The sequence below is a fragment of the Lithobates pipiens genome, unplaced genomic scaffold (assembly GCF_037356315.1).
Source record: "Lithobates pipiens isolate NorthernLeopardFrog02 unplaced genomic scaffold, aLitPip1_a1.2 Scaffold_19, whole genome shotgun sequence".
Taxonomy (NCBI): domain Eukaryota; kingdom Metazoa; phylum Chordata; class Amphibia; order Anura; family Ranidae; genus Lithobates; species Lithobates pipiens.
Window position 1 is genome coordinate 496,459,756 of NW_027507764.1, and position 18,148 is coordinate 496,477,903.

General features: G+C 43.0%; 1 protein-coding gene across 1 annotated transcript in view; it reads right to left on the bottom strand.

The window, feature by feature from the left end:
• Positions 1-4,813: 4,813 nt before the first annotated feature.
• Positions 4,814-18,148, bottom strand: part of CDH17 (cadherin 17) — a 108,722-nt gene continuing 95,387 nt past the window's right edge. The window contains exons 14-17 of the mRNA XM_077493038.1: positions 16,507-16,746; positions 12,931-13,047; positions 9,845-9,961; positions 4,814-7,172 (exon numbers count right to left, since the gene is read on the bottom strand). Of these exons, the coding sequence (XP_077349164.1) occupies positions 7,066-7,172; positions 9,845-9,961; positions 12,931-13,047; positions 16,507-16,746 (581 nt within the window). The 3' untranslated portion in view covers positions 4,814-7,065. The remainder of the gene's footprint in view (positions 7,173-9,844; positions 9,962-12,930; positions 13,048-16,506; positions 16,747-18,148) is intronic.

Consider the following 18,148-nt stretch of genomic DNA (forward strand, 5'->3'; position numbering starts at 1 on the left):
AGGGAGATAGGCGTTCTGACGTCTCCGCGTTCTACGCCCAACCAGGAAGTGCGGGCGGCACACGAGTCCGGCCGGCTCGTTTTTATATGATCGTTTTTTCTTTACGCATGTGAGTGTAAATCTTTTAAACTTTACTTTATTAAACCAAGTGGTTTTACGCTATGCGAGTGTCTTTGATTTTTTATATGATCCACGATACCTTCGTTCCCGGACTGGAGGCTTCGTATTGGAGATAGAGACAGCGTGGTGTCAGCAATCTACGACACCTTCGTTTCTTGATTGGAGGCTTCATATTGGAGATGGAGATGGTGGGATGCCTGTGACGGTTCACCCAGAAACCTCTGTGCTGTTGCCTTACTGATCTCACTAACACTGGGATCTAAAGCTCTGGTAAGCGGCCCCTCTTCTCACTGGTGGAGGATTGTTTTGAAAAATTTTTTGTTTTTATATACACGCATTTGTGGATATTTTTGCACCTTTATGTCAAGTTTGAGGAACCAATATTAATCTTGGGACTATATAAAAATATTTTTTTCATCACATATGAACTTTTTATGGTTATTTGAATATTATTTTAGTTAATACTATTCGTTTAAATCTAGCACACATTATAACCCTTTTTTTGTGTCAATCTACATTAATTATTGTGGGGGTTTTCTTTGTAATATTCACATTAATGTCATTTTAGGTCTAGTATACATTTTATTCACTTTATGACGATACGTTAGTATTCATGTATACTATTCACTAATCACATTTTTCTGTCAATTTAATATTGTTTTTACGTCTATTGGTATAGGTTGATTAGGTTTTTTGGTGTTTGATTATTTTCTAGTTTCATTGTTTTTAGCGCAGTAATTCATATGTGTCCTGGATTAAAGGGATGATGTGGTCACCCTAGTAAGAATCTGTCTGTTCCTGAGTCTCTGAACCGGCTGGTCCAAGGCGCAGTAACTGAGGGAGGATTCAAGGTGTCCGGGTGTGCACCTCAGCTCGTGTAAGTGACCGGGGGAGGACGCTTTGGAGGAGGGCCAACAAGCTGGCATTCTGAGAAGTGCCTGGTTGCTGAGTTGTGAAGGACACTGATGAATTCACGCTTTTTCCAGTACTACCAAGGAGATAGAGAACGTTCCAGGTACTGAGGAAAAAGGTTCCTGTTCACTTTCAGTTACAACTTGTTCAAGGTCAGAGATTTCACAAGTTCTGAGTCAAAGCGTTGATTGCCATAATCTCTGGCTAGAGATTTGCTCAGCTTTGAAGTTCCCAGCTGCGAGTGGCTACTCTCTGGGTGGTACTAGAGACTTTGTTATATCTGCAGTTCAAGGTGCCTGAGTTTCTTCACCCTTGCCCTCTGTTCCCATACGAGACTGAGTTGTTGGATGTTACCCCTGCAAATAAAAACCTTTCAAAAAGGACTTTATTGGTGTCAGCATCCAAAGTTGTTGGGTATCAACCCTGGGACCCCCTAGACGTGGAAGAACAAGCCAAGCAGAGGTAACCGGTAAGCCCAAAAAGTTAAGGCCGCCCTGCAAAGGGTTATGGCCGCTACATATATATATATCTTGGAACAAATAAATCAAAAACAAGGTCACTTGTGCTCTTTGAGCTCGAAAATGGAAATCTGAACACTATTAAGTGAAAAAATAATATAATCATGCACAACTTATTTTTAAAAAAGTGCAAGTGCTATTAAAGTCCCAAAAGATGAAGTTTGGTGCTCAATTATGTAAAGACTTCCAAGGTGTACTCTTCATACATGCAACACCACCGCCACCGTGGAATTGGAGGAGGCTTACCAGAAGGCATGGACTTAGCTAGGCATATGCCCTCCAAGTCATGTAGGCTTTTTTTTTCTTTTAGAATCCATGGTCCGGCGCCCTGTATGTAGATCAGGGGGCTGGATGCATGGATGGGGGGGCAACTGCCCTTTGGGTGGAGTATATTACCAAAAATTAAATTTCTGTTGCAGACCAAGCCTAAAATCTGACTTGTATCTTAGTGCAGGCGGTCAGGGCTTAACCACTTGCCGACCACCGCACGCCGATGTACGTCGGCAGAATGGCACGGGCAGGCATAAGGGCTTACATGTACGTCCTTGCCTGCCTGCCCGCCGGTCGGGGGCCCGATCGGGCCCCCGCCCGGTGCCTGCGGCGGTCGGTATTCGTTCGGGAGCGATCCCGGACGAGGGGACGGCCATTCATTCATGGCCACCCCCTCGCGATCGCTCCCGGCGAATGAAAATGTCCGGTGACATCACTTCCTCTCCTGTAATGTAAACACAGGAGAGGAAGTGATGTATTCTCTCCTCTGTGTCGGTATTTTTCGTTCCGGCACCGAGGAGAGAGGTTCGGTGAGTTGCACCAACACACCCCACATACAGTAGAACATGCTAGGCACACTCACACCCCCCCTTTACCCCCCGATCACCCCCCAATTACCCCTGCCCCCCCAGTCACAGTGACACCAATTGCTTTTTTTTTTTTTTTTTTTTTTTTTTTGCATTGGTGTCATTTGTGACTGTAATAACTGTTAGGGCAGTTAGGGTTAGCCCCCTTTAGTTCTAATGTGCCCCCCCTAACCCCCCCAATAAAGGTTTAACCCCGTGATCACCCCCCGTCGCCAGTGTCACTAAGGCTGGGTTCACATTGCAGCGGTTTATGAGAACGAATGTGATTCGCACCGCACTGCAGTGCAAATCACATCCGATCTCTGTGCGATTCGAGTTCAGCCATACAGATAGTATGGCTGAATTCGTGTCGCACCCGCCGCAAACTCGCACGGGACCCTTTTTTTGGTCCGCAGCAGAATCGGATCGCATGGGATCGCATAGCGCCAGGGACCCCCATATACTACCGCATAAAGCCCCCTGATTGCCCCCTAGTTAACCCTTTCACCAGTGATCACCATATAACTGTTACAGGTGACGCTGGTTGGTTAGTTATTTTTTTATAGTTTCAGGGCACCCGCCATTTATTACCTAGTCTCACTAGTGTACCCCTAAATTTAGGGGTGTCTACTTTCCAAAATGGGGTCATTTGGGGGGGGGGGGTTTGTGCCATCTTGGCATTTTATGGCCTTCAAAACTGTAACGCCCTTAGAAAGCCTGAAGGCGGTGCTTGGTTTTCGGGGCCCCGTACACGGCTAGGCTCCCAAAAAGTCCCACATATGTGGTATCCCCATACTCAGGAGAAGCAGTAGAATTTATTTTGGGGTGTCATTTCACATATGCCCATGGCATGCGTGAGCAATTTATCATTTAGTGACAACTTTGTGAAAAAAAAAAAAAGTTTGTAATTTTCCCGCAACTTGTGGCAAAATATAAAATATTCCATGGACTCAACATGCCTCTCAGCAAATAGCTTGGGGTGTCTACTTTCTAAAATGGGGTCATTTGTGGGGGTTTTGTGCCATTTTGGCATTTTATGGCCTTCAAAACTGTAATAGGTAGTGAGGAGTGAAGTCAAATATTTACGCCCTTAGAAAACCTGAAGGCGGTTCTTGGCTTTCGGGGCCCCGTACGCGGCTAGGCTCCCAAAAAGTCCCACATATGTGGTATCCCCGTACTCAGGAGAAGCAGCAGAATTTATTTTGGGGTGTCATTTCACATATGCCCATAGCATGTGTGAGCAATATATCATTTAGTGACAACTTTGTGAAAAAAAAATAAAAAAAAATTAAAGTTTGTAATTTTCCCGCAACTTGTGGCAAAATATAAAATATTCCATGGACTCAAAATGCCTCTCAGCAAATAGCTTGGGGTGTCTACTTTCTAAAATGGGGTCATTTGTGGGGGTTTTGTGCTATCTTGGCATTTTATGGCCTTCAAAACTGTAATAGGTAGTGAGAAGTGAAATCAAAAATTTACGCCCTTAGAAAGCCTGAAGGCGGTGCTTGGTTTTTGGTGGCCCCGTACGCGGCTAGGCTCCCAAAAAGTCCCACATATGTGGTATCCCCGTACTCAGGAGAAGCAGCAGAATTTATTTTGGGGTGTCATTTCACATATGCCCATAGCATGTGTGAGCAATATATCATTTAGTGACAACTTTGTGTAAAAAAAAAAAATAATTTTTTTTTTGTCATTATTCAATCGCTTGAGGCAAAAAAATAAAATATTCAATGGGCTCAACATGCCACTTATCAATTTCCTTAGGGTGTCTACTTTCCAAAATGGGGTCATTTGGGGGGGTTTTGTACTGCCCTGCCATTTTAGCACCTCAAGAAATGAGATAGGCAGTCGTAAACTAAAAGCTGCGTAAATTCCAGAAAACGTACCTTAGATTGTAGATGTGACAACTTTTGCGCAAACCAATAAATATACAATTATTGACTTTTTTTTTACCAAAGACATGTGGCTGAATACATTTTGGCCTAAATGTATGACTAAAATTGAGTTTATTGGATTTTTCTAATAACAAAAAGTAGAAAATATAATTTTTTTTCAAAATTTGCGGTCTTTTTACGTTTCTATCGCAAAAAATAAAAATCGCAGAGGCAATCAAATACCATCAAAAGAAAGCTCTATTTGTGGGAAGAAAAGGACGCAAATTTTGTTTGGGTACAACATTGCATGACCGCGCAATTACCAGTTAAAGCAGCGCAGTGCCAAATTGTAAAAAGACCTCTGGTCATTTACCAGCAAAATGGTCCGGTCTGAAGGTGGTTAAAGAGAATCATGTGACTGCTCTAAACAGCTCCCACACTCCTCACCCACACTCTTTCGTAATGACTGTACAGTAAATGCTTGCACATACTTTTTCTTTTTGCCTAAAAAAATAATAAAAGTATAGGTTCAACTAAATAATATCAAAAACAATTAGGGTATCAGACATTTTATTTCCAAAACAAAGTTCTTATGTGGTCAGTACGGCACACAGACAATATAACAGTGCTCATGAACTTTTTATAAAGACTTAATGCAAATTTTATATAAATGAATAAAAGTTGACCACTGTAAGCACCGTTGTGTTAATGATACTGCGAGATGTATCATATAGGTCTTTTTTTAAACATAGCTACATTATAAAGCAGAACCTAACTTCCCCAAGGTGAGTTTGTTTTCTTTAAGCCCGCCTTACCCCTTTCAGTTTTTTGTGTGTTATTTTTTTACCTTTTTTTTTACAGCTCCACCCCCTACCACCATTTTGCCCCAGGCCAGATCGACATGTCTTTGGTCCTGCAGCCCCCGAGGATACCTAGAGTGCGTCACATCCCCCAAGAGCCTGCAGGATCGGGCGCGCAAAGCAGCTGGAGGGCAGGAAGAGAGTCCTGGCATGTCATTGGTAGCTGGCTGCCAGCTAAGGAGGACCATGATGGCAGCACGGGGTCCCAGATATGTCACATGAACAGCAAAGCTCAGTGGGACAATGTTAGATTAGTTGTGTGGGTGAGTATGTGTTTTTAAGAAAAGGCAACAATACAGGTAGGAGGGGAAAAAATAAAATAAAGAGGAGCTCCAGTCTCCTCCCAAAAAAATAAAAGTCAGCAGCTACAAATATTGTAGCTGCCGACTTTTAACAGGGATCCAGCAGATGTCCTCACCTGAGCCGATTCTTCAATCAGCTGCAGGTGCAGGCTCCATTATCTCAAGTAGGGGAAACAGGAAGTGAAGCCTTGCGGCCAGCCAGTTACCTACTGCGCATGCACAAGCCATGATGCGCCTTGTGAATGGTCCAGTAGTCTTCAGGGACCTCTGATGTGTCCCAGAAAACTGCAAGAGAAGGGGGGGGGCAAACTTCCGGCTCAGAACGCAGCGCAATCCCAGAAGTGGGAGTGGGTACCTGTCAAACCCAGGTACCCGCTTCCCCCAAAAAGTGCCAAATGTGGCTGTGGGGGGGGGGGGGGGGGCTCAGGGGGTGCAAACAAGCAGAGCTTCCCGCTCTGCTTTAAGTACCACTTTTACCTGCAGTCTGTAGATGTCGAACACAAATGTGAAGCCAGGTGGCCTTAAAGCATATGGGGGTTTATTTACTAAAGGCAAATCCACTTTGCACTGCAAGTGCACTTGGAAGTGCAGTCACTGTAGATCCAAGGGGGACATGCAAGGAAAATAAAAAAACAGAACTTTTGCTTGTATGTGATTGGATGATAAAATCAGCAGAGCTTCCCCTCTTTCAGATCTTCCCCTCAAATCTAAAGCGACTGCACTTCCAAGTGCACTTGTAGTGCAGAATGGATTTGCCTTTAGTAAATCAACCCCACGGTTTTGGATCATCAACATTCTTGTAAAGCTCTAATATCAAATGAAAGTAAACTGGACCTTCCAGGCTTATTCAGTCTCAGTGCTGTGAGCTATGTTCTGCATTGATCACAGCAAGCTCAATGAATGAGCCCTGCTCGCAGCATACATGTGTGTTGGTCTTTGTTGGAATAAAATTCAGCTTGTCTGTATTTTTACACAGGCAATGCACATCACCACGGTGCATAACGTTGAATTAATTATTTATGAACTTGAAAAAAAAAGTAAAAAAAAAAAGAAAAAACTTAAATGGTACAATGCCAATCATCTAAATACACTGCTGATATTCTCATATGTAAACCTGCCAAAATATATGCAATTCTGTTTAGCCCGTGTTGTGATTTAGAAACTCATCAGTGTGACATTACTACTACATATTTATTATTGCAGCTTTGCAGCATCCTGTGTCACCTCCTCAGCTCCAGCCTTCTCACTCCACGATGAAAGGGCATTCTGGGGAGCTTATATAAAGACCATATGCAGGTAGTTATACTGGCAGTATATAAAACTATAACATTTTTGATTTAGTACAGACCTGGACTAAAGGATGTTTTTTTAACATTTTCCTGGACTTTGGATTTGACTGTTCTACAGATACCATTGTGTTCTTCACTATGCATCACCTCATTTACCCAATGTGAGGAAACAGAGACCATTATAATAAAAAAAAAAAAAATACTACATATTATTTAAAAAAAAGCTTTGTTTTCTTTACTTGAACATGTAATTTTGTCATTCCACGAAAAGATCTATAAAACTATGACCAATGGATATATATGTAGTATTGCCTGGATTGCAGAACAGGGGAAATCTGCAGGATAGTCCAGGTATTAGGGCTTTATTGTCTCTCGTTCTGCAGCAGTGCCATCCTGCCCGGCATTCGCATTCTTCTTCTTCTTCATATTCATCGAGATGAAAACAGCAGAAATAACTATAGCTAAAGAAAAGAAAGGTCAGTATACAACTGGAAAATACGTACCAATGCAACAGAGAGGCTAGTTCAAAATAAGCATATAAAGTAAATGGATCAGTGAAGGAAAGGTGATGTGAGAAATGCGTAACCATTGCTGACTTCCTAAAAATCAGGACATTACCAAGTTTGTCATTGTGATGTTCTGCCTTTAGCACATAGAGAGCCACTGACCAATAATATGCTTGTTATAAAGTCTGCTGAGTGAGGGAGGGAGTTTCTGCCAATAGATGTTAAGTATGAATGGCATATTGGCAGATTAAGGCACACTTACCTACAAGTGTGCTTTCCTTCGGGGCTGGCAGGTCCAGACTTGCTTTTGCTGCTGTCTTCCTCTGCTACAATCTTCTCTGCCACTTCTTTTAGGTACCCTTTCTCTTCACCCACTAAGTGGCCACTGAGGATGTAACATCTGTGCATGCACGCAGAAGTGACATCTTCCCTGGCACTTGGCTCTATTTTCAGCATCTTGGCCTCATTTACACAGGTGGTCTGGGGGGCAGAAAAAACGAGGCAGCCGAGCAACGGTTTTACTGCACCTCAACCACCCACCTAAAGTGATACTTTTCATAAGCCATGGCTGTGGAAATTAACACGGCATGTCACAATGACAGGTGGCACCTCCTGTCAAACTTGCTTCTTCAAGTCGATAGGGCCACACTGCAGCCGCAAGCCAACTGCTTGACTCACGTTTGGTGCATTTGTCCCATTGCAGATTCACCTAATGAACACCTATCAGCAGATGCTTACCCAGAATCTGGAAGGTGATTGCTTTTCAGAGCATGAGCTAAGGTGAACCTAGCCTTACAGATACTGCGAGTGCATGGAGTATGTGCCATACATTGTGCACACAAATTAAAAGAAATTCTAGGAGCAGGGGAAGAAGTTTTTTCTCACCTATCTATCACATAGCAGTTTTTATTTTAACACTTAAGTTGCACTTTAAGTCACACATTGATACCTGTATTGTGTTGCAAAGTACTGAAGATCAGCATGACAGCCATGCAGCTATTATTATTACTACTAGCGGCCTACATCTTTGTCTGAATAAAGGTTATATTTAGAATAGACAGAGTGAAGAAAACCTATTCTCAACAGAGATGCATAGGCTACAATTTCTGCTTTCCTATGCTAGTTGATTGTTATGCTAATCCAATGGTTTTAATATTTTCTAAATTTCTGAACTGGAATAATGTGCAGAGTGTAAAGTTCCTAATCAGCATACATATTCCAGGCCAATGGCTCAAAAGGTATTGAAACCAGAGTTTGTGCCTCCAGGTTGCTTTTATTGTGCTGCTCTTTGTGATCTTTGTGGATAAAAAAAAGGAATCCCTGACCCGATGGTATCTGGTACCTTCCAGAATAGCTAAATATGTGGCTACCTACTCTACTTTCTGTTTTCGGGGATGTTCGGATTCGGGCACATATTTACACACATGGTGGACCTGTCCTACAGTCAAGGCCTTTTGGAAGGAAATCTTTGAATTGACTACCAAAATGTTCAGGCTGAAACTGCTCCCCGTCCCGACTACTGCACTACTCAATTTGAAAACCGTTGTGTTTATCATACATTCAATGTAATCTTTTTGTCCAACTACTTACTGACGCTAAATAAACAATTGCAATTTGCTCACACTTCTATGGATCACAGGAGTTAATTTCGTTCTGCACTCCTGTGATATGTTTACAGCTGAAGCCCACTATTTCACAGAGACGGTCCAGACTCTGAAACGATCTCGACTATATGCCCAGAATCCTGGACCGGCAGTTGGATCAGCCTCCCAAAGATCTTCTGAGAGCTTGAGTCAGCCCCTCCTGCCCCATCCACAGCCCAGCGCTCCAGTGAGCACTGGAGGGGAGAGCAGAGAGCCAGTGACTACCAGTCACAGCACTCTGCTCAGAGCAGAGGGGGAGAACTGAGAGATTAACAGTGCTTGATCTTTCAGTACTAACTACACAGCCAGTGGGGGACAGATGAAGCATTGGACTGATGCTGCATCCACCTAGGTGAGTATAAATGTTTATTTTCTTTATAAACCCCAAACTCCTCCTTTAAATATTAAACATAACGTTTTTAGCTTGTGTTGCTCAGATACAGTTGAGTTTCGCTTTAAGCTCCAACTCAAACTTCCTAAGCAAACCCATGTCACAGTTAAACCACCTCTGTATCTGTAAACATTACCCCCTTTACCTGTACTGCAATCATAGGCTTACCCAGGGGGTGTGCCTGGGCACCCTAATCACTGCATGTAGTGCCGATTCCCCCTATTGCCTGGTCTTCCTTCCATGTTGCAGCCCCCCCCCCCCCCGCAGTGCTGCTGGCTTCCCTCCTCTCCCTCTGGTTGCTGTGGGGGATGTCTCTTGATCATAATCCAATCCTTTTCTAAATGAACACAGTAACACACTCACTCACTGTGTTCATTCATAGCTGAAGCATAATAAACCGTGTTTACTATGCTTCAGTTTGTGAATAAACAGGAAGCCGCTCAGCACAGAACACTTCCCATTCATTCAATGTCCAGTGCAGCAAGAAAGACATGTGTGTTTGAGCTTTGGGGTGCACACCCTAATGCAATAAGCTGCGCACACCATTGACTGCAATCGTGAATTTAATGCAAAGGATTAAAACCCGAACTTACCTATAAAACCCAAGACTCCAAATAAGATACCAAGGGCCATTCCAATCGTTGTTGCCCCCCCATTTTCTATAGGTATCTTTTCACACTGATTGCTTGTGGTACAAGTGCATATACGAACTGAAAAAAAAAAAATTTTGGTTAAAATCTCATATTTTACTTAACCACTTAAGCCCCGGACCATTTTGCAGCTAAAGGACCAAGCCCCTTTTTGCGATTCCGCACTGCTTCACTTTAACTGACAATTGGGCGGTTGTGTGACGTGGCTCCCAAACAAAATTGGCGTCCTTTTTTTCACACAAATAGAGCTTTCTTTTGGTGGTATTTGATCACCTCTGCAGTTTTTATTTTTTTGCGCTATAAACAAAAATAGAGCGCCAATTTGAAAAAAAAAATGCAATATTTTTAACTTTTTCCTATAATAAATATCCGCAAAAAATTATATAAAAAAAAACTTTTTTTTCCTCAGTTTAGGGCGATATGTATTCTTCTGCATATTTTTGGTAATACAAAAAAAAAATTGCAATAAGCGTTTATTGATTGGTTTGCGCAAAAGTTATAGCGTCTACAAAATAGGGGATAGTTTTATGGCATTTTTATTAATAATTTTTTTTTACTAGTAATGGCGGCGATCAGCGATTTTTATTGGGACTGCGACATTATGGCGGACACGTCGGACAATTTTGACACATTTTTGGGACCACTGGCATTAATACAGCGATCAGTGCGGTCAAAAATGCATTGATTATTGTAAAAATGTCACTGCCAGTGAAGGAGTTAACCACTAGGGGGCAGTGTAGGAGTTAAGTGTGGCCTAATGTGTTTTTTTTTTTACTGTAGGCGGCGTGGCTTGGCGTGTGACGTCACTGATCATCTTTCCCTATAACAGGGAACAGACGATCAGTGACAGCCTCACTAGGAAGCACGGGAGAGGTTTGTTTACATGCGCAACCTACGGCTGGGCTCTTAAAGGGCAACGTACCTGTACGTGCTTGTGCCCAGCCATGCCATTCTGCCGACGTATATCGGCGTGAGGCGGTCCTTAAGTGGTTAAAAAGACTGCGTCCCCAGACATTTCAAATCAACAACAATCTCCACATGAGCGTTTGTCATATTTTATGCATATTTACCCATAAAGCCTCTCTTGTGTAGAGTCCAAAGACTGCTGCTGGGTGTTGCCACCTTGGATGTAATGTCAGCAGCCCCAGCAGACTTAGAGCCATCACTCAAGTGACACCCTATAGCAGACTTTCTCAACCTTTTATACGCAGAGGAACTCTTGAAATAACTTTCTGGTCTCAGGGAACTCCTGCTGAAAATGACTAGGTCTACAATTTATGATACATTAGTCAGTGGGAAGAATGCTCCTTAGGCTTGTGGTCACTTGGAAGAATTTCCCCCTTATGATAGGTAAACAAAATGATTGGTGTGTCAGCAGGGCTGCTGTTATAAATCATGGGACCCCGAACCCCACCTCCAAAGGTTAAAGTTGGAGGAGTTTTCATTCTACTCTGACTGTCCTATGAGGATGCAGGACCCCTGACCCTCTGTCTGTACAGTGTTGATCACATGCACCCGCCCAAGAAAGAAACAACTCTTTAGCAATACACACCAAACTGAACATGTGCAACCTGACTCCAAAGACTCTGTCTTATCAGGAGATGGATTGGGGACAGTGAAAGAAAGGGAGGGTCAGAAAAGACAGGACCAAGCAGTCTTTTTATACAATGCAGAGGTTTAAAGTGGTTGTAAACCCTTACAACCAACTTTGACCTACAGGTAAGCCTAGATTAAGGCTTACCTGTAGGTCCAAGAAATATCTCCTAAACCTACACGGTTTAGGAGATATTTGGCGAAAGACAGGCACCACTGAGCGCGTCATGGTCAACGGCGATATGCCGCGAGTGGCGGCTCCCGTGTGCATGCGCCAGAGGGACGTCATCGTGGCTTTGCCAAATGACAGCGGCGGAGCAGTGAGACCCACCGAGAAGATGGATGCTCCGGACTACAGGGGACAGCGGTGACTTTGCTGGCTCCTGTGTCAGGTAAGTGACACATAATGGACTACTAGGCGATGCCTAGTAGTCCATTATGCTTTACGTTAGAAGGGAATGAAAGAGGAAGTAAACTCATCAGGGTTTACTTCCTCTTTAATCCCTTAGGTTCCACAGTGAGTATAACAAACATGCATTACTGCATATACCAACTGATTTTACTGTTGTGGGTTTAGTGACATTTCATTTTTATAAATTTTTTTATTAGCTATTCTTTTTCCCCAGAAACGTGGTTACCCTTTAAGCTCGAAAAAAATAATTGAACTGATTTGATTCCCCCTCATCCTCCTATTGGAGGTGGATGAGGGAATCCTCCCCACTGTGCTATTGTATTCTAGCAGTGAGGCGACTCCCCCCCCCCCCCCCCGTCTTAATGTACAAATCAGCACTGAAGCCATTGGGTGCTGTCACCGATCCAACTGCATTTATCTGATAGGGTGGTTGAACAGAAGTCAATTGCTGGATCTTCTTTTGTTCAACTGGAGTGGCCATACATAGTTCGAAATTCAGCCCCTGCTGAACGAATTCCAGTCCATCAATGGCCACCTTTAATTAACTCCTTCCTCCCCTTAGCTATTATTTTTCATATTTTTTCAATGTTTTACTATTTTTCATTTCTTTTTTGTTTAGTTTGCTAGTTTGTTTAGTGTTGCATAAAAAGAAAACGCAAAAAAAATAAAAAAAATAAAACTTTTTTTCATTTGCAAATATTTTTGTCATGCTTTATAACAAAAATATAATGTTACTGGTTTACTGGTCCTTTACCTGTATATCCCTTATAGACCACAGCAATTTTTATATTTAAACTATGGGTCTGTTTTTTCTGGGATAACGTTGATATTAGGTAAGGTAACAAAGTAACACATTCATTGTGTTTTGTGGTTGAACAAGGCTTTCTTCTGGAAATATTGTCTTACAAAAATTGTTATTTTTTTAGTGCTGAACATAGCAAACGAGGCACAAATACTGTATATTCAAAAATATGACATATTCCCTGAAATAAGATAAATACAATTTTTTGTTTGTTCATCATACCTGGGATATGGACGGTTGCTTCTATCTGAGGTCTCCCATTATCTGTGAGGATTACCGGTACAGAGACACTTTCTTTTGGGAAGTTTGCATGCCTCATGCTCAGGCGTGCAGCAGTGCCTGCGGATTTACACAAGTGAATCAAATGGTGTTGAAGCTGTTTCAGCATGACCCTACAAATCACACATGTACACACGACACATTTGCACATATACTGAATCTCTGCCCAGATACCTACTCTCCTATTTACTTAAACTGGAAGATGGAAACCTCAAAATCTCCTCAAAAGGGCACAGCAACTTTTAAATAGTTAAAGCATAGGACGGAAGGGTGAGAACCTTTCTCAGGTTTTTATTGCGGTCAATGATTGCAATTGGTGAGATTTAATTCCTTCTCGTTTGGTTAACAGGAAAGGATAGAAGCTAACATCTCCATTAAGGATGATCTCCGGCGTATTCACACACTCCGCACGCTGAACCCACCAGTAAGTCGGCACGGTGCTGCACTAATCACAGGCAGTGAGACATTGCCCCGATGCGCGGCTGCAGAGATCGTGCGATATCTCACTGCCTGTGATTAGCGCAGCGCTGCGCCGACTTCCTGGTGGGCTCTGCACGTGGACCATGCGAACACACCGGAGCTCATGCCTAAACTCCACAACAGAATAATAATGGCATTGGACAGAGGTTATAACCTGTGTATAAAGAAAATATACACTCACCAGCCACTTTATTAGGTATATCTGTTAAATTGCTTGGTAACACAAATTGCTAATCAGCCAATCACATGGCAGCAACTCAATGCATTTAGGCATCTAGACATGGTGAAGACATAGTTACATAGTTGGTAAGGTTGAAAAAAGACACAAGTCCATCCAGTTCAACCTGTGGTGGTGTGTGTGTGTGTTTGTGTTTATGATAATAGTACATTGTATATCCTTGTATGTTGTGATCGTTAAGGTGCCCATCTAATAGTTTTTTTAAACTATCGACACTCCCTGCTGAGACCACTGCTTGTGGAAGAAAATTCCACATCCTTACCACTCTGATAGTAAAGAACCCTCTACGAAGTTTAAGGTTAAACCGCTTCTCTTGCAATTTCAGTGAATGAGCACATCTAACCACTTACCGACCGGACCATACAGCATGGTTGGATAACTCTGGGTGGGCGTACAATGACGTCCTCTCAGAACTGGGCCCCCTGGGGCGCGCACCTGGGACTGTCCATGTTCGTCTTTCGGACCCAGCGTGTCACGGATCAGGGTAAAAGCCCAATGACAGTGGCATTTACCACTGGATCGCTCCATCAATTGATGAAGCGATCAGTCAACAAACCGGAGCATGTCCAGTTCAGCTCCTCCCTGTCCTCATACCGATCGGTACAGTGTGCGGGGAGAGGAGAGAGGCAGTGCAGCAGCACTGTGGGCTAGATCTGAAGTTCCCACAACGCTGATCTGTGCCCATCCATGGCTCATCCATCCATATTCATGCTCATCCTTTCCCATCCATGGCTCATCCATCCATCCTCATCCATGCTCATCCATACCCATTCATGGCTCATCCATCCCCATCCTTGGCTTATTCATGCTCATCCGTCCTCATCCATGGCTCATCCATCCCCATCCATGGCTCATCCATCCCCATCCATGGCTCATTCTTGCTCATCCATACCCATCCATGGCTCATTCATGCTTATCCATCCCCATCCATAGCTCATCCATCCCCATCCATGGCTCATTCAAGCTCATCCATGGCTCATCAGTGATCATCCGTGCCACATTCATACCACATCAGTGCTCATTCATGCCTTATCCATGCCACATCAATGACCATCAGTGTTTATGTTAATAGTACATTGTATATCCTTGTATGTTGTGATCGTTAAGGTGCCCATCTAATAGTTTTTTGAAACTCAAATCCATGCCACATCAGTGCTCATCCATGCCTTATCTATTCACATCAGTGATCATCCTTGCCACATCCATGCCACATCAGTGATCATCCATGCCTTATCCATGCCACAAATAGTGCTCATCCATGCCTCATCCATACCACATCATTGATCATCCTTGCCACATCCATGCCACATCAGTTCTCATCCATGCCACAATTTATGCCACATCAGTACTCATCCGTGCCACATCCATGCCACATCAGTGCTCATCCATGCCACATCATTGCTCATCCATGTCACATCAGTGTTCATCCGTGCCCAGTCAATATTCATCTGTGCCCCATCCATGCCATATCAGTGCTCATCCATGCCACATCAGTGCTCATCCGTGCCACATCCATGCCACATCAGTGATCATCCGTGCCACATCCATGCCACATCAGTGCTCATCCATGCAAATAACTACTTGTTACAACCAAGGTATGCAGAATACCATCTCTGAATGCACAACACATCGAACCTTGCTATTGCAGCAGAAGACCACACCGGGTGCCACTAGTGTCAGCTAAGGACAGGAAACTGAGGCTACAATTCAAACAGGCTCACCAAATATGGACAGAAGATTGGAAAATTGTTGCCTTGTCTGATGAGTCTTGATTTCAGCTGCGACATTCAGATGGAGGGTCAGAATTTTGTGTAAACATAAAAGCATGGATCCATCCTGCCTTGTATCAACAGTTGAGGCTATTGGTGGTATATAATGGTGTGGGGGATATTTTCTTGGCACTCTTTGGGCCCCTTAGTACCAATTGAGCATTGTTTAGACCCCACGGCCTACCTGAGTATTGTTGCTGACCATTTCCCTCCCTTTATGATTACAATGTACCCATCTTCCGATGGCTACATCCAGCAGGATAATGCACCATGTCACAAAGATCAAATCATCTCAAACTAGTTTATTGGACATGATGAGTTCACTTCACTCCAATGGCCTCCACATTCACCAGATCTCAATCCAATAGAGCACCTTTGGGATGTGGTGGAGATTTGCATCATGGATGTGCAGCTGACAAGTCTGCAGCAACTGTGTGATGCTATCATGTCAATATGGCCCAAAATCTCTGAGGAATGTTTCCAACACCTTGTTGAATCTATGCCACAAAGAATGAAGGCAGTTTGGAAGGCAAAAGGGGTTCCAACCCAGTACTAGCAAGGTGCACCTAATAAAGTGTCTGGTAAATGTATATGTGGATTGAGTATTTAGAGGCATCCAGACTATTAAATCATAAAAATAAGATTTTTAATGTCACATATAACACCTCAGTTAAAAATGACATAGACAAATGTTAAAACGATAAGTCATCATAACTACAACTTTGGAATGGTAGTCTCATAAACTGATAAGTTTTGAGACACTCTTCAAGGGAACAGTGAAGATACAGAAAGAATGTAAGGGATCACTTGGGATTCACTTACAGTGATAATGGAAACAGGTCAAATAGAGAAGGCGAATCTCCCCAAGGGGGCATAGATAGCAATAAAAACCCATCATGGGTTCTAATCCCTCTTAACGCCATACACAACTAAAAAAAATATGTTTGCCTTTCGTTATAATTTAAATCTAATACATGTAAGCTAGCTGTTTTTATAGGATACTCTATGTGAACAGACATCAGTGACACTTACGGTTAATGACATTAATTTGCCAGTCCTTTGTAAAACTTTCATTCCCAATTCGAAATTTAAGAATCGCACCACCGTGAGGATGGTCAGCATCGGTTCCCTGAAAATCAAATGATGCAGGTTGGGAAAATGGATAGCAGACAAAGAAATCCCCCCAATAGTCCTTGGCCAGGCGTGGAGGATTGTCATTGACATCTTCAATGGTGAGGTGGAAGAACACCCAGGAGCTCATCTTTGGGTTATCTGTAAAACAACATAAGGGGTCAATTCACAACACTTACTTGGTGCTTTTATCATCCATGTAGAAATATCACTTTGAGATTACCTTTGTACTAGTAATACAAATACTTCATACAGTATTTCTGCTATATGCTGTATGTTAACACTTTTTTTTTTAAAGTGGTAGTAAAGACTGTTCTTCTATTTGTACCTACAGGCAAGCCTATAGTAAGGCTTACTTGTAGGTACTGTGAATATATCCTACACTTGCACAGTTGAGGAGATATTTAGAGTGCATGCAGCCAGTGACATTACTGAGCACATGCCGTAAATGGAGGTTCCCGTGCGCATATGCGGGAGTGATGTCATCACTCCCCTGGCCACTCATGTAGCCAGAGGACACGAACCTGGAAGGAAGCCCAGGGGAAGATGTCAGCCACCTCAACGGTGACATTGTGGTGCTGGAGGGCTTCATTCTAAGGTAAGTCTCTCATTAAGTGCTAGTATGCGATACATACTAGCACATTATGACATTGTCTTGCAGGGGTTTTCTTTTCTTTTTTTTCATCAACTGAGGTTTACTACCACTAAATTCATAAACATAATGGCATCAGGAAAAGTGACAGGTTCTCTCAATATCAATACCACCATCTCAGATACACTCCTTTACCACACTCCTCTGTCACTCATCTGTCTGAGCCCTTGGAAATATGTAGTACTTTTCCTCTTTTCCCAGGATGCAGAACCTGAACAGCCAATCACCTGGCCTAATCAGAGTAGAGGAATTGACTTTATAGCAGTCTGTTATGAAATGAGGAATGAAAGAAAATCCCTGCCAACATTTTTATTTAAAATGGTCTTTGCCAGCTTCAAAAAGCCCTGCCGCCTGTTTTGGTAACGTTACCAACACGTGCAGCAGATTCGGGTAGTTCTTAAAGTGGAACTAAACTCATTGATTTAAAGTGGTAATAAACTCCCCTATCGTTTTCAGCCAAGGAAGCTGCCATCTTTGCCTCTGTTTAATCTTCAACTGCTATGGTGCTGCACATGTGATTTGTTATGACACCAGCCATTGGATGGTTTGATAGTTTGGCTGAGAGCACAGCCAATGTGCAGTTAGCATTCCCAGCATGTCTTTTTTTTTAACTGTTTAAATGGATGGGTTTACCTCCACTTTAAGTGATTGTAAACCTCAGACATGGGATATGAACAAAGCATATCCCTCTATAGTGTGTACTTGTTTCAATTGGGATCACTAAAGCCCCATACACATGAGCGGACTTATGTCCGACAGACTTCCACAGGAGTTCCGTCGGAGTTCTGCTGGAATTCCGACGGAGTTCTGACAGACTTTTCGGCCGAACGGACTTGGCCACACACAATCACACTAAACTCCGACGGATTCGAACGTGGTGACGTACGACCC